Here is a 16,722-nt window from a genome sequence, read left to right as displayed (position 1 = left end):
CAGACAAAATTGCTGTTATTGGAGTAACACCAACCCTTACGTTTTCCGCGAAACACATACCCAATATCCAGAAAAAATTAACGTTTGGGCAGGAATATTGTGAAATCATATTGTAGGACCTCCATTTATTGACCAAAATTTTACAGGGGGACTGAATTTGAATATGCTGGAAACTACTGTTGACCCTCTCATCATTGAAATCGTCGAAGCGATTCCTAATGAATTCGATATGGATATTGTATTATAACAAGATGGAGCACCACCACATTACTCCAGACAAATAAGAAACTATTTGAGTACTACTTTTCCCGGTCGTTGGATTGGCACTCGAGGTCGTACAGATCGGCCTTCCCGCTCGCCAGATTTGATACCTTTGATTTTTTTATGGGGCTAGTTGAGTAAAAAGGTGTATGAAACTGAACCTGCTTCAATATTGGATATATGTCAGAGAATAATGAATATTTGTAGAGATATTGACGTTACTGTGTCCGCAATTCTCCATTGCTTTCTGCTAGAAAGTTCCACATTGTCGAATGATCTAACATCACCTGGTCTCAGTAGCAGAAAATGATTCGGAGTGATAGCTTCTGGCTCATTGGGATCGACCGATATGTGAGTCAAGGGCCTTGAATTAATAATATATTCAATTTCACTCATCAAGGTTACCAAAACCTCTTCTTTTGGATTGATGGACTTCAATCAAGAATAATGAATATTTGTAGAGATATTGACGTTACTGTGTCCGAAAATGTTCGGTATGAAATATCGGATAGGCTGTTAATATGTCAAGAAGTTCAAGACAACCATTTCGAGCATCTTCTGAACTGACCTCAAGCTTATTACCTCATATTATGGAGTTAAATGTTAATGTATTCAGGCAATTATCAAAAGTTCCGCCATTTTGTAGTAGTTGAAGATATTACATTCTAGTGTTTTGAAGCATTTGTCAGGAGCTTCAAAAAAATGTGTCACAAGACCCCCCTTTACAATTAATTTTTTTTCCCAGATGTCAAATCTGTCAATTTCACGTCAAAATAAAGTATTTATGCATTAATTTCACTATCCCAAATTTCAATTCTTTGAGTTAAGTGGAGTACATTAAAGAAAACCACTGTACTACAAACCTCATTCATAGTTAAGAAGAATTGAATGATATGAACATAATAATCACTGGCATTACCTTTGAGTTTTTCTTTATCGTGATTGTTTTTTTGGTTTAGTGCCTATATATTAGGCAATACCCTGGGTATTAGTTTACGTTTGGATCTTGTAGTTATCTATTGTATATTTTAGTGATTTTTTTGTAATAGAAGCCGACCAAATCACTTGGCGCCGCCCATTTTGAATAAGTGCCTTTTGATGTATTGGTGATAATATCTTTGATTCACGGCCCTGTTGAATGTTTCGAGTTGGTAACTAAACTGACCGTACTTAACAAAAAAAATATAACTACGTTTTATTTGGAAATTAATAAACCCACGGGTAAACGTAATTTATGAAATAATCATTAATTTCGCACAAATTTCATAACAAATTCTAAATTGTGTCTCCATTTATTGAAATGTAAATTTAATGTATCAGCATCTCTAATTATGCTAAATAAGATTTCATTAATGAAATTCTAAATTGAGTTAGGAGTGGTATATTTGAATTTCTAGTTATGTTGTCCGTTTGGTTCTCGAACACATTTTTGAATAATTCATGGAACTGATAGAAGAAGGGGGATGTGTTCCCTAAAAATAGATTATCGAAGAGAATCACCTCAATTTTCCATCTGATTTCTTGTATTGGCTCCTATAAAATCCCGCCAATTTACCGAATAACCTCCCCTCGAACTTAATGAACAAATAGTAAACACCAGGAAGGATTTTCTGCTTGGTGGTAATCACTAACACTTCGTCCACATTCTGTTCCTTGATGGTCAAAATCGAAAAAGCTTTTAACCCGTTAGTGGTCAGAGTGACCTCGGAAATAGTCAAATTCTTACTGTGCACGATAATGTCCCTTCTGGGGCCATATACACTAACCGTGATATTCACAGATCCTTTGTACAACCCTCTGGTGAGGTCCGGAAGAAGCGTGAGGTCATATAGAAGAGGCTCCGTATCATTGGGCAGCCTCTTGTAGCTTCTTTGGGGTTCGGAGAAGCGATGCGTCGGGTAGCTTCTAGTTGCATTTGGTTTGTTGTACAAGATATGCCTACCCACGAACACGAGAGCTGTGATGAGGCAGCCACAAACTATCAACAAGAACAAGCAACAGCTCACGAGGCACGCGACCGTCGAACTGGATTTTTTTCGCGGCTTAGCCTCACTTGCGCGAAGCGACATTATCGGGTTCGAGAAGGCTTATGGTCATTTACTTTTGTTATGGTAACTGGCGACTGGATGGATTTGATCGACGGCCAACGTGATCGAAGACGGTGGCGGATCGAACGTTTCACTTGGCACAGAGGGAGGTGGAATTCCACGGCTTACCTTCGATCGCTGAGTCAGCGGCTTCGTGTTCACGACACAATTGTTTTGAGCGGCGAATAGCGGTGTCGCTAGTTTGTTTGAATTAATTTCTTGTAATGCGGTGACAATAATGGAAAATACCGTTTCGAGGTTTGGATACCGTTGTGAATTTATTGATACTGGTAATGATAAAACATTGTTGGTACTGAGACCATTTAAATTTAATAAGATAATATACAGTGCATTCCATTTGAAACGAGCCCCCTGAATAACGTTTGGTACAATGATTTTCAAGAAAATTTAAAAAAGTCAAAAATAGTATACAGGAGGACACATTTTGACATATTCACATTTGATGTTACTTCCCCTGTAAAACACTTAATCGAATTAAAAACGAATTCGAACAAGTTCGCATTTAATGACTTGGCTTGACAGTTATTATTTTTTTCATCTGTCTAATTCTCAAACAACTTATGATATTGATCAAACAATTTATGCATAGTGATGAACAATTAACTGATATAAGAAAATACAAATAAAATAAGTAACATTCTCCACCCACAAGCAGACTTTGCAAGGTGAGTATATCAATTCCTGACTGGAAGAATACACACTTTGGTGACAGGTCTCATATATGTTCCATGTTTATTCCTAATTCGAACAATTCTGATGACTCCGTCTTTACCGGGAAACGTCTCTTCTATTTTTCCTACGATCCACTGATTCCTAGGTGCCTTCTCGTCCACAATCAAAACTATGTCGCCAAATCTAATAGGATTAGTTTTGTCATGCCATTTTTGTCTCTGAAGAAGTGTTGGTCTATATTCAATTACCCATCGTTTCCAGTACGTATCTGCTAATGCTTGTGCAATTCTCCATTGCTTTCTGCTAGAAAGTTCCACATTGCCGAATGATCTAACATCACCTGGTCTCAGTAGCAGAAAATTATTCGGAGTGATAGCTTCTGGCTTATTGGGATCGACCGATATGTGAGTCAAGGGCCTTGAATTAATAATATATTCAATTTCACTCATCAAGGTTACCAAAACCTCTTCTTTTGGATTGATGGACTTCAAACTGATCTTCAGAGCTGTTTTAATAGATCTTATCATCCTTTCCCAGATTCCACCCATGTGTGCAGCTCCTGGAGGGTTAAATTTCCAAATTATATTTTTAGATGCGACTTCTTCTAAAATCTTTTTCTGATCTAATCTTTGGAACCATTCCTTGAGTTCACGTTCTGCTCCGACAAAATTGGTCCCGTTATCTGTTATTATCTCATTTGGCTGACCTCTTCTACATATAAAACGTCGAATAGCAAGTATAGCAGAATTTGTGTCCAAAGATGCTGCGAGTTCAATATGGATTGCACGGAGGGTGAGACAAGTAAAGAGTACGCCGTATCGTTTTTCTACTCTTCTTCCTATTGCAACAGTCATGGGACCAAAAAAGTAAATTCCAACGTATGAAAACGGGAAAGAAAATGCTCCTAACCGCTCGGGAGGCAACAAACCCATTTCTGGAAAAAGAGGTTTGCAATTTCGATTTTTACATTCTCGGCAATTTCTGAAGCTCTTCTTTACAGCTACTCGTATATTTATAATCCAATATTTGGAACGAAGATTGTTGACCACTGTCTCCAAACCTATATGTTTAGATTCTCGATGATACTTATCTATGAGGAGTTCTGTGAATTTGTGCTTTGGATCTAACAGAATAGGGTTTTGCGATTCAAATAATAAATCCAATTCTTTCGTATATGGAATCCTACCGCTTAGGCGTAATATAAAATATTCGTCCAAGAAGGCAGATAATTTATATAAGCGACTAGACTTTGGTAGAAATAGCTTTCTTTTCAAAATGGAAATTTCTTCTCCAAACGTTTCTTCCTGACACTTTCTGATCCATAACTTCATGGAATCTTCGATTTCATCTGCACTCAAAATTAAGTCGGTCGGCCTAGACAGTTTTGTAATCTTGACAATGTTTTTGAAATGTAGAATCCAAGCAGTAGATCGAATGAGTCGATTAAATTTTGAGAATCTGGATATATTAGGGAAGTCCATTGGAAGAATTAGAGTATCATTGATATCTAAGAGTAGTATCAGATTATCTTCATTGGAGCAACGTGGTCCTTCCGGAAAATCAGTTTCCGGCAATTTTAGAAAATGTGGTTCAAAAAACCATTCACCTCCTGGCAACAAATCGATATTTTTCCTTTCTTTCGTCGCCCGATCTGCAACATTCAATTCAGATGGTAACCAATGCCATTGAGACAAATTAGAGTCTTCGTAAATTTCTCTAAGTCGACAATCTATGAAAATCGGGATTCTTCTTGATTCAGACCTGATTTGTTGAATAACAACCATTGAGTCAGTCCAGAAGTAAACTTTATCAATTTCATATTCCAGTTCTTTCCGTGTGGATTTTGCCATTCTGCATGCAAGCACTGCTCCTTGTAACTCCAATTTCAGGATGGTTTGTTGATTAATTGGAACAACTTTGAATTTTGCTGCTAGAAATGAAATGTGGACTCCATTATTTTCAATCATCCTCAAAAAGGCGACTGCTGCATATGCCTTATCACTTGCATCGGAAAATAAATGCAAATCAACTTTATTGATTAACGTAGAATTAGGAAAGTAGTATCTATTGATAGTGACAGGAGTATAATGTATCAATTGGGTCAACCATTTTAGCCAGGTGTAGAAAAGTTCTTCTGTTATATCTTAATCCCAATCAATGACTTCTGCATATATTCTGAATCAGAATTCTAGCATTTATCAGCAAGAAAACCAACCGGGTCAAATACTGACATAAACGTCGCAGTACTTCCCTTTTAGTTGGTACTTTCTCTCCATCGCAGATTTCAGCAGGGATTTTTTCAGGTTCAATATAAATACAAAATCGTCAGTCGTAGGAGCCCAGGAAATGTCCAGAACTCTTTCTAACATTTTTGAGTCCAGTTTCACATCTACTTGAGAATTAGCACGCGAGTTCTCTGGAATCGACTTCATTACTTCATTTTAATTACTTATCCACGTCACCATATCAAAATTTGCCTATTTATGAACAACAATAATCGAATTCTATCGATAGCTTCATCTAACGCAAGAGTCTAAGTAGTCGTCGAAGTAATGTTGTTTCTCTATTGCACGGACAATCCCTGGATATTTATCTTCAAACAACGCTGCATTTTTGTTTTTTACAAACTGTGCTGCAGACAGGGACGATATTGCACCAAAAATCATCGCCTTCATTTCGTAAACATCTGGACTTTGGGTTCTCTCCATACCTCGCCATAAAAATAATTGTGCACATCTATCTTCCTCGATAATTGAAACTCTATGAAACAAATATCTGATATCACCTCCAAAAGCAATTCTTCCCTGTCTGAATCGCCACAAGACAGATATCAAAGATGGAACGTAGTCAGTCAGGACCTTGGTAAAGGAAATCGTTAAGACTCAAACCTTGAGATTTTGCCGCAGCGTCAAAAACCAGGCGAATATTTCCAGGTTTGTTGATATTCGCAACCCCAAAGTGTGGAAGATACCAGTTGTTTTTATTATTCTGAACTTCAGATGGATGTAACTTCCTGGCGTATCCTTTTTGAAGGAAATTTGGCACCCTTGTCCTAGTTTTACTAGGCGGTAGAGTAAGGTTGTCACGTTTCCATAGGTGCTATATTTCGTAATGAATACCGACTTTCTTAAGAGTTCTTTCCATGATCTCCACAGCCCTTTTGTCTTCGATTGATTTGATAACATTGTCCTGTAATTTTACATCAAAAGCTTCAAGACGAAAAGTATCCTTTACCATTTCATGCAGTTTGTCATCAAATGTCTGCAACAAAGAGTTACATGGGAAAGAAAGGTTTAGTTTCAATGGTAGGACCATCCATCCTAATTTATATTGAGACATAATGGGCTGATGCAGTTGTGGTTGGATGATATTTCTTGGTACTATGAGGCCACAATTATCCTGACCGTTCAACGGCTCCGGTTTTGCATTTTTTATTGATGCCAATAGATCACGGTCTAGGATATTTTTCGTTCAAGTAATCAACATCTATTTCTTGAGATGGAAGTCGCAAATTCTGCTTGGTTCTCACTTGTTTCAGCGTGAAGAGTTTTTGTGGGTTTCTAGAAGCAGCAATTTCTAAAGAAACCATTCGTGAATGATCTTCGTGGTGAGTTATTTCATTAGTCCATTGGAAACAGAGTGGAACAATCGATCCTGGAAGTCATAATCTGTGAGCTAAGTCTTCCTCAATCATGGTACAGGTTGATCCTTCATCAAAGAGTGCGTAGGTCGGAATATCTCCAGCTGGTCCTCTAAGAAGCACAGGTGCGATTCGTAGTAGTACAGTTTTTGTTTCATTTTCTAGTACACAAATTGGCCTGACTCACAAGATTGTTTGGGCTTTGCGATTCATTTTGTGGTTGTTGATCATTCACAATATCATTTAGGCTTTGCAGTTCATTTTGCGATTGTTCATTGCGTGGAACATGAAGTAGAGAATGATGTCTACCTCTACAACCATCCTTACCACACCTCGATTTCGAAAAACATTTAGTCGACATATGCCCAAATTTGAGGCAGAGGAAACATAATTTGAGGTTGAGAACATTCTTTTGTCTTTCATTCACAGATAATTCAGAGAATTTCGTACATTTTGATAATACGTGATCAAGCTTCTTACAAAAAAAGCACTCACTAGTTTTATTCTCCAAAAAACTATTTCTTTTTGAAATCATGACAGTTTCTCTTCTGATAGGATTCTTAGATGAACTATTTCTTTGAAAAGGATTACTAAAAGCGGCCATCGAGTTAAGTTCTTCTTCAAACTATTCAGAAAAATCTTCTAATGATGTTTGTATTCCCTTCAAATCACGTTGATGCTTGAATTTTCCCCATAAAAACTTTTGCATAGTAGGAAGCTTGTCTATCAAATTTGTTAACGGATCTGGATTGGAAAGATACAGATGAGAATTAACGTTTTTCATTGTGGTTACCATGTTATTTACAACATTTGAAAAATGAATCCATGACTCCCACTTGCTTTCTTTAACGTTACCAGCTTTTTTCGCCTTTTCTATCAGCGACAAAATTATCCACTCCGGTCTACCAAAATCCATTTCTAGCATCTTGATAATTTGGGAGACGTTCCTCGGGGAAATGAGAAGAGCTTTGACAGTTTCTCTTGCTTTGCCCTTCAATGCCCGGTTCAAACGGATCACATTGTCTTCATCAGATAACCCAAACTGATCTGTAGATCTTCTAAATTCATTGATGAAAATAGGCCAATCAGTCGAATCGCAAGAAAATTCCGTAAGATTCTTCAATTTTTGTTGTAAAAAAACTTTATTTGTGGCATTCGCATTTTGTGCATATTGTTAGACAATATCTAAAAGCACCTGGTTATTCTCTCCACCCCCAACAAAACTTGGAACGTTGAGATAAGGAGAAGATGAAATATTGAACGATTCTGGTTGATTGTGATCCTTGTGAATACACTGTCTTGACTCTTTTACCCAATTATCGGTAACACTTGGATTTGCATAAAAATGTTCGGAACAAGTTGGAAATTCCTCTTTTTCATTCACCGAACTTTTGTTTCACTTTCATCGGCAATTTTTCTTCGTATTTTAGCTTCTTTTCGTAAAAACTGACGTTCTAACTCTAAGGTTTTTAGCTTTTCTTTAGATTTTTCTTCAGTAAGTTCCCTCTGTCTTAGCTCCATTTCCATATGTAGTCGATTTATACTTGAATTGTGAGAAGCAACTGAATTTTCTTTCAAAATTTTCACAGAACCAACACTGTTAATCCCTGGTGGAGCAGAAAATGAACTTTTGCGAAGTTCACTTGTAGGAAATTTCCCCTGGCGAGAATCTTTACTAGATATGACTTTTCTTGCAGAATTTGTGTAGCTACTTGAACCTGGTTGAATTTTACCCGTAATCACACTTGAACCAAATACTACATTTGACATATCTGTGAATCTTCATTGTACTGTTCCATAGCGGTTCAATAATTACTCGAAGGATCAATGTAAAATACTTAATCAAATTAAAAACGAATTCAAACAATTTCGCTTTTAATGACTTGGCTTGACAGTTATTATTTTTTTCATCTGTCTAATTCTCAAACAATCTATGATATTTATCAAACAACTTATACATAGTGATGAACAATTAACTGATATAAGAAAATACAAATAAAATAAGTAACATCCCCTATCGCATCCCCAGAGTATTATTTTTAAATGGATCACCCTATATATTGTTTCGCTTTATCAGATGCTTCATGATGAGCAAATTTCAACAAAGTATAAAATATATGGTCTGAAGCTTATGGTTCGGGAGCTACAAATTATTTGAGTTGAAAACGAGTCACCCTGAATAACTTTTCAGGCAATGATTTGCAGGAAAAATAAACAAACAGGTGAACAATTATACAGGAGGCCACATTTTGAAAAATTCGCTCTAGAGACAAATATGGAAGAAATAAATCAGAAAAAGAGATGTTTCATTAATTCTGGAACCAAATCTGATGACCGGACAATTAGAAGAAAAAAAATGTCTATAGTAAATGTTCAAAAACGTTTCCACCATCTTCCATACAATGGTACAGACGTGATTTCATTGCCGCCCTTCCATGGTTGAGAATCTCGGGAGTTATTCCTCTGCAATGCCTCACGATAGTCTGTCTCAAATCTTCTTATATTGTTGATTCTATCTCATACACTTTAGACTTCAAATGACCCCATAGAAAGAAGTCTACAGCAATGAGATTCGGGCCATTCTGTAGGACTTCTTCTGCCGATCTAGCGACCAGGAAAATGATCATCCAGAAATTGTCGCACTGGAGCTGCATAATGAGGGGAGGTGCACCATCTTGCTGAAAAACTATTTCGTTTTCGAATAAATTTATATCCTCCTCAATTGTCCTATTGATGCCTGCCCAAACATTCAGTTTTTGAGGCCGTTGGGTAATAATTTGACGGTATAAATGAGGATTCGTATCACTCCAATATCGACAATTTTGCCGAAAATTCCACAAAACTCGATACGTTTATCGAAATCATCTTCTTTCAATTCATGAACTAGTCTAGCCTTATATGCATGAAATTTGTATTTATGAAGGATTCTGAAAACATTTGTACGACTAATTTCTGATTCTCGAGATAACTTAGTAAGAGATTGCGAATTTTCCATTAGTCCACAGTGCCGTAAAACTGTAGTACAAGTAGCTTCATCGTTGACAACTTCTGAACGGTTATGCTTTTTGTGGTTAACAGATCCAGTTTCCATAAATTTCTTCAATAATTCCGAAAAGTATTTGTGTCGTACATTTCTTCCTGAACATACGGGCAGCAGCTCTACCACTATTTCCATTCTGGTAGTACAAACTCACTATTTCAATCCGTTCTCGAAGCGTATGAACCATTGCTTCTCAAGAATTCACAAAAACAGAAACACCAATTGTAACTTCACCTGGTAGGTAATCGTTATTGTAGAATGAGACAAATACAAATTGAAGAGAATATCGAATTCAAACTTAACTAGGCACAATAATACTTTTTTGAAGTACAGAAGTTCATTTGAAGTACAGAAGTTCATTCAGGCTCGTTTTCAACTCAAATAATTTTTAGCTTCCAAACTATGAGCTTCAGACCATAATGTAATCTACTTTGTTGAAATCTGTTCATCATGGAACATTTGATAATGCGAAACAATTGATCCATTAATAAAATGGTGACATGCTCTAGGGGTGCGATAGGGAAAATTAGATCAAATGTGAATATGTCAAAATGTGTCCCCCCTATACTATTGTGGAGGTGTTTATTTTTCGTGGAAATCATTGTTCTAAAAGGTTTTCAGGGTGGCTCGTTTTAAACTCAAATAGTTTGTAGCTCCTCAACCATAAGCTTCATACCATATGTTTTATACTTTCTTGAAATCTACTCATCATGTAGCATCTGACAATGCGAAACACATCAAATGTGAATATGTGAAAATTTTTACCCCTGTATTGTATGGTTGACGTGTTTTTGTTATTTTTCCTGCAAATCATTGTATGAAAAGTTATTCAGAGTGGCTCGTTTTAAATGGAATGCACTGTATATTTTCATATAATACGGACTCATATTATATACAAGACCCACTATTGATATCCCGAAAACGATAAGAGTGTCGGTTAAATCAAACAAAATTTTCCAATTTTGGCGAACTGGAACAATCTTTTTTCAGATCGATAATATCAGTGGTTCTTTTTGAAATATTCGCCAAAAGCAAGAATTGTCGAATTTCAATACCGTTTCATATTTGTTATCATCTTATATGAACCCATTTCAAATACGACGTTTCGTTCGTTAGATTCTCATTTCATAAATACAGACTTCCAGTTTCTTTCATCGAATTTTGTAGCCACTGTAATAACAAATTCAGTTATGTATAACAATACAAGTCCATATTGAAAAAATTAAGTTGATGATGACATCATGAGAACAAAACATCGCATTGCGAATTGGTCTATATCACATTATAACAAATATGAAACAGTATTCAAAGTTTCTCTGCTTTTTTTATATCACTAGAAATGGAGGAGGTGAAGCCAGAAACGAAACTCGACAATTTTAAACAACCACTGATATTTTTGATCTGAAAAAATATTATTCTAGTTCCTCGAAATAGAACACTTTTGTCTAATTTAACCGACCTTGTATGTCTTACCATTTCACCTGAAAAAACGGCGTGTATAGGTTTAAATTATTGATGAATATTAATTTCTCGGGTTTACGCTAGTTTAAAAAATAATTAGAATCAAAGTGTTGAAAAAAAATCGACTAATTTAGGAACACCATTTGGTTAATAACAACTTGTGAACATCTTTTTTTCACAATGACATGTTGCAAACCTTTATTTCACCTATTTCAAATATTTTCACACTATAAAACTTCTATTGTTTCAAAATTCACCACAGTTTTTGTTATTTTCTGTTGGAATTTGACGAAAATTGAAACAAGAAAATTATGTTTTCAAATTTCAAAAAACTGCTTTTTTGTTCTACTCTTAAAATGTATGTTTACCTTTTTTACAAACTCCAAATATGACGTCAATAAAACAGCATCTAATGCTGTTTTATGCTAGAATGAAGAATATGTCAGAAAGTCGGTATACTGAACCTTATTTTTAACAATAATTTCCATTAACTAATGATACAGGTAGAATTAAATTGAAAAATGAAGTTACCTTTCCCAATTTTGATGTGTTTGAAAAGTGGCAATTCTAGAATTAATGCTTTTTTGAGATATTGGCAGATCTATAACCAGAAAATTATTTTTTGAACGGAGATATTCACTTTTTGTTAGACATTTTACTCATCGTCACGTGAGCAAAAAAAAGAGGTCAATCTCGGAATGAGAGACAAGGTGTGAACTCGTAAAAACCTTCATTTTGGTGTTCTGAAAATTGTTTCAGGAGTCTAAAATCTCGTCCCAGCGCCAGAAATTATTCAGGGTTGAAAGTCATAAAAATCTTTTTATGACTTTCAAGTTTTTCGCGATTATCTCTATTTCCGTAGCTCCAATAATAAGTAAGTAAGTAAATAAGTAAGTAAATATATTCAATTCAGTAATAAGACAAAATACATAGTTATCTATGACAAAAGGATAAAAAAAATGAGTGAAGATACATGAAATGTAGAAATTATACAATTCTAATAAAAGTTATGGCTACCTAAGCAAGCTTGTATTGTAGCCAGCAAACTAAATAGTATATATTTTCCTGTAAAACCAAACATAGTGAACAGAGTATAGAAAGGAAGAGATAGTAAGAAGAAGATAGAGGACGAGAAATAGAGAGAGAGAGAAAGATCTGTCTGTGATGCGCTCTGAAAGACACCTCCAATAATAGATATTTCTTATTCAAGTATTAGAAGAAGCATATCATAATTATTATCAACATATTTTTTCAACTCTATTTTGAGTTTGAGTTTGTTTCTCATGCCTTTCAATGATTCAGGTAGAGTGTTGTAAAGTTTGGGTCCCAGATTGGTTATAAAGTTTTGATTATGCGTGAGTCTGCATCGTGGAACATTCATGGACTTAACTGAACTGTTACGAGTATTGAAAGCATGCTGTACAAATTTGATTGAAGAATTAGCAGTTCATAATAAACTCTGAAAAGTGTAAGTTTTTCTAACACCGAATATCCCAGTTTCATCATACAACGACTGAGTACATTACCTTCGATCTTTTTTCATCATGATTCTTATTAATGAATTTTGAATCACTTTTAAGTTAATTAGCGATGTCTTGGAAGGTACCACCCCATACTATTACACAGTAACGTATTATGGAGTTAGCCAAGGCATCATACCCCATCAGTATCATTTTCCTGTTTATTATATTCCTGAGCCGATACATTTTATATATTGATTTACGTAGTCTAGTTGCTGTATGATCGATGTATGCATTACACCGAAGAGATTGGTCCACTAGTACCCCTAGATATTTTATTGTATCCGTTTTCTGTACAGAAGTACAGCTACAATTGGGAACATTTGCACAAGATGTTTTGTTGATTTTTATGATGTTTGTAGCTGGTTTATCTCTAGTTGTTGGAGCAAATGCAATAAATTTGTTTTTTTTAACATTAACACTCAATAAATTAGAACTCAACCAGTTGAAAATCGTTTTGATGCCTATTTCAGACTGAGTGTTTACTTCTTTCCACGTTTTTCCAAGAAAAGTAATTTCACCATTAAAATCAGAAATTTTGAAGATGTTTTTCATATTTATTAGAAATAAGATGGGTCCTAATACAGTTCCTTGGGGTACGCCCCGAGTAATTTTTAGTGGGTCGCTCAGAGAGTCATTTACCTTGACAATCTCTGTTCTATTTGTCAAATAGTCTCCAAATATTTTGAAAGCCACACCTCTCACACCAGTGTTATCTAAACGTTGAAGGAGTATATTATGATCCACAGTATCAAATGCCTTGGCCGAATCCAAAAAGACAGTTATGCATTTTTGTTGATTTTGAAAACAGTTGTTGATTTGGTTAACGATCTCAAAAACTGCGTTTTCTGTTGATCTGTTTTCTAGAAAACCATATTGTGATTCAGAAAAAATGTTATTATTGCAAAATAGTATAACTCTATTTTTGAGACATGTTTCGAATATTTTAGAGAAGTTATTAATCATAGTTATGGGTCGAAAGTTTGTTACTAATTTTTTACCACCAGATTTAAAAATCGGTATTGTGATTGAGTCTTTGAAAGATTTAGGTAGGCATTTTTCCTACAGTAAATATTAAATTCAAAATGTGACATATGGGTTCTAAAAAGAACTCGTAGAACTTTTTGATAAGGAACACAGAGATCTTATCGGGACCAGGAGAGGTTTTATTTTTTAATCCGAAAATGATATCGATCAACTTGTTTCTTGTGACTGGGTGTAGGAATACTGAATTGGTGATATCATTGCGGCTTTCTGAAACGGGGTATATAGGCTTTTCCATTTTACTTGCCATATCTTCACCAATTCTGACAAAAAAAATTATAGAAAAAATTCGCGTTTTCTTTATCTAAAAAGAATTTATGTTTGTTTTCATCTTCAATATCATAACTAGAAGACTTCTTTTTTTCACTGTTAGTTATTTCATTTACATTTACATAATATTACAGTTACATTTACATAATGTTAACAATGACTACAAAAACTGAAGAGTATAAAATTTGCGACAAACTTATTTAAACAACTTCTTTGCACACGTCCGATCGTTTTTGAGATGGAGGGTGGAGAACCTGCAGTGGTATTTTACTTTGTCAAGCTTTCGGTTCTAGTGGGAAGCTCCTTCAGGGCAGTAACAATGAGTATAAAACAATGAATCAAACATATAAATTGATGAAAGAAGTGAAACATGTTTCACTTCGGGCGAATGAAAAAAATTTCAAACAAACTTTGACGCAAATTTTATGCTCTACAATTTTTATGATGATTGTTAATATCATTGGAGCTATAGAAACCGAAATAATCGCGAAAAACTGATTTTTGTGATCTTTGACCTTGAATAACTCCCGGCGCAGGCACGAGATTTTATAAGACTTTTGACACAACTTTTAGAACAAAATATAGGGGTTTCCAGCTTATTATTTCTCATTCCGAGATGAAACTCTCAATATGACTGGACTATAACATTTTTGGACTATTCGCTTTAATAAACTGAATAAAATACGTTAATCATAGATTTCGATAAACTGAAATAAAAAAAGTGGCCACTGATCATAAGGAAGAAAAGTAACTATTCAAATTAGAATATTACTGGAGTTCGATCCCAACACCAAACCGTTATTTTCAACACCTCGACACGTGTTGTTATCATCTTCAAGGTGAAGATGGTGATGAAAACACGTGTCGAGGTGATAAAAATAACGGTTTGGTGTTGGGATCAAACTCCAGTAATACTAATTACTACACCAAAGACTCCAAACAGTGCATCACAAATTCAAATCAGATAGTAAAACGAATGATCTGTTGTCAATTTACTCACCTGTTCTCCCCCGAAGCACTTTTGTAACTACTGGTGTATAACCCTACTATTCTGTTCTTCATGTCGCCACTGAAATCGATTTCGATAGTCGCATTTCCGATTTTGAAGCCAGCTTCATCGGCTTTGCTTATGGTCAGTAATTCGTGAGTTGGATCCAAGCAATAGGAACCAACTACAGAGTCGATTTGAACCTTGTTAATAGTCAATGAGTTACTATTGAGGATTATTCTATCGGTGTTGGATAGTACTTGTACATCTACTTTCACTTTCCCTGAAATATGTTGAATTGATTGTTATGAAAGTGAAAAAAAATTAGATAGAAATATTATAGTTTCTAGTTCAGAACAACTCAATAAACAACTATACCTTGAAAACAAACTAACAATACCAAGGTGATTTTTGAACCATCAACTTTGGAATAACGCAATCTAGAAACATGGATAGTCAAGAACTGTTGCGCTTGATATGTTTAAGGTCTGATCAAACTTCGATGCTGTGGCTTGTCGGATCATTTTTGTGTATGACTCTACAGCTACCTGAAAGAAAGTTGTCGTCGAGGAATATCTCTCGAATACTTTTACCATCGACGCTGGTCTTCCCCAGGGATCCATATTGTCTCCAACCCTCTTTTTACTGTATATCAACGATTTATAAAAAAAAAAGAATCCAATATATTGCTTTGCTGACGACAGCACAGCTATGAAGGCCCATCTTCACCGGCAGCAGGAGATTGCATATCTTAATGAGGATCTAGAAGTGATTTCGAATTGGTGTGGAAGTAACCAGGTTCAATTCAATGCCACAAAATCTCAGGCATCGGTTTTCTTCACGAAGATGAATGTCTCCGGACCGGATATATAAATGTCAGGTCAGGCAATTCCACTTTCTGCTTCGATAAGTTTGCTGGGGGTTAAAATGGACACCAATGTGTCCTGGCACAATCATGTCGCTGGAATAGCAAAGGCTGCTTCTTAAAAGCTTGGAACACTCTTTCGAGCCTGAAAACTGTACACACCTCAGCAATTTTTGATGCTTTATAAAGCTCAGGAGTATTGTTCACATGTATGGAGCTCGCCCCTAAGCATACCCTGGAGCTGCTGGATACCATCCAGAAAAAAGGAATCTGCCTGATTGGAGACACGAACACATCACTTGCAACCTTGATAGTCTTGAACATCGAAGAAAGGATGGAGATTTGTCTCTCTTTCATAGGTACGGAAGGTGTTATGAGTGATTGAACACATTTGATTCCACCAAGAGCGGTACATGTCAGAAATACGCGACGGACTGTGGCTGCGTGAAGTTTTGAGGTTCAACTCAGTACACCTCAAACTTCAATGTTTAAGAACTCTTTATTTGGAGAACTGCGTTTATGTGGAATGCACTTTCTGCAAACGTTCTTCCAAATGGATTCAATCTCCAGCGATTCAAATCCAATGTGACTTGTTACTTTCGCACAGACACCGCTCTTAGAACTCTAAGGATTTTCCTGTAGTGCTTGTGTTTTATCCTTGAAAAATTTGTATAGCAATATCAAGTTATTATCCACTGGCAAATGGGTGGGAAGAAAGGTTTATCAGAAAATCTAGACTATATAATACCGATTTTTTGTGTTTATGGTTTCTCAATGTCTCGCCGAGACGAATGCTTGAATATTCAGAAATTAAAAAAAAAATACCAGCCATATAGGAGGGAGAAACTCAGCA

The 16,722-nt window shown here is 35.6% G+C and overlaps 1 protein-coding gene and 1 long non-coding RNA gene across 6 annotated transcripts in view; one reads left to right on the top strand and one right to left on the bottom strand.

Moving 5' to 3' along the window:
- The window catches only part of LOC111504652 (uncharacterized), a 122,524-nt gene that overhangs the window by 1,748 nt on the left and 104,054 nt on the right, over positions 1 to 16,722 (top strand). The window lies entirely within an intron of this gene.
- The window catches only part of LOC111507947 (aminopeptidase A), a 123,302-nt gene that overhangs the window by 54,627 nt on the left and 51,953 nt on the right, over positions 1 to 16,722 (bottom strand). For 4 of the 5 annotated variants that reach the window (XM_023163362.2, XM_023163339.2, XM_023163370.2 and 1 more), the window contains one exon: positions 15,017 to 15,287. In XM_023163362.2, the coding sequence (XP_023019130.2) occupies positions 15,017 to 15,287 (271 nt within the window). Of the gene's footprint in view, positions 1 to 1,761; positions 2,378 to 15,016; positions 15,288 to 16,722 lie in introns of those variants that run through there. The other variant, XM_023163355.2, reaches the window with a different exon arrangement.

This window comes from Leptinotarsa decemlineata, unplaced genomic scaffold (assembly GCF_025532065.1).
Source record: "Leptinotarsa decemlineata unplaced genomic scaffold, Ldec_3_MD MMD2_tig00000026_RagTag_RagTag, whole genome shotgun sequence".
In the NCBI taxonomy this organism is placed as follows: Eukaryota; Metazoa; Arthropoda; class Insecta; order Coleoptera; family Chrysomelidae; genus Leptinotarsa; species Leptinotarsa decemlineata.
This window is presented reverse-complemented; position numbering and strand designations above follow the sequence as displayed.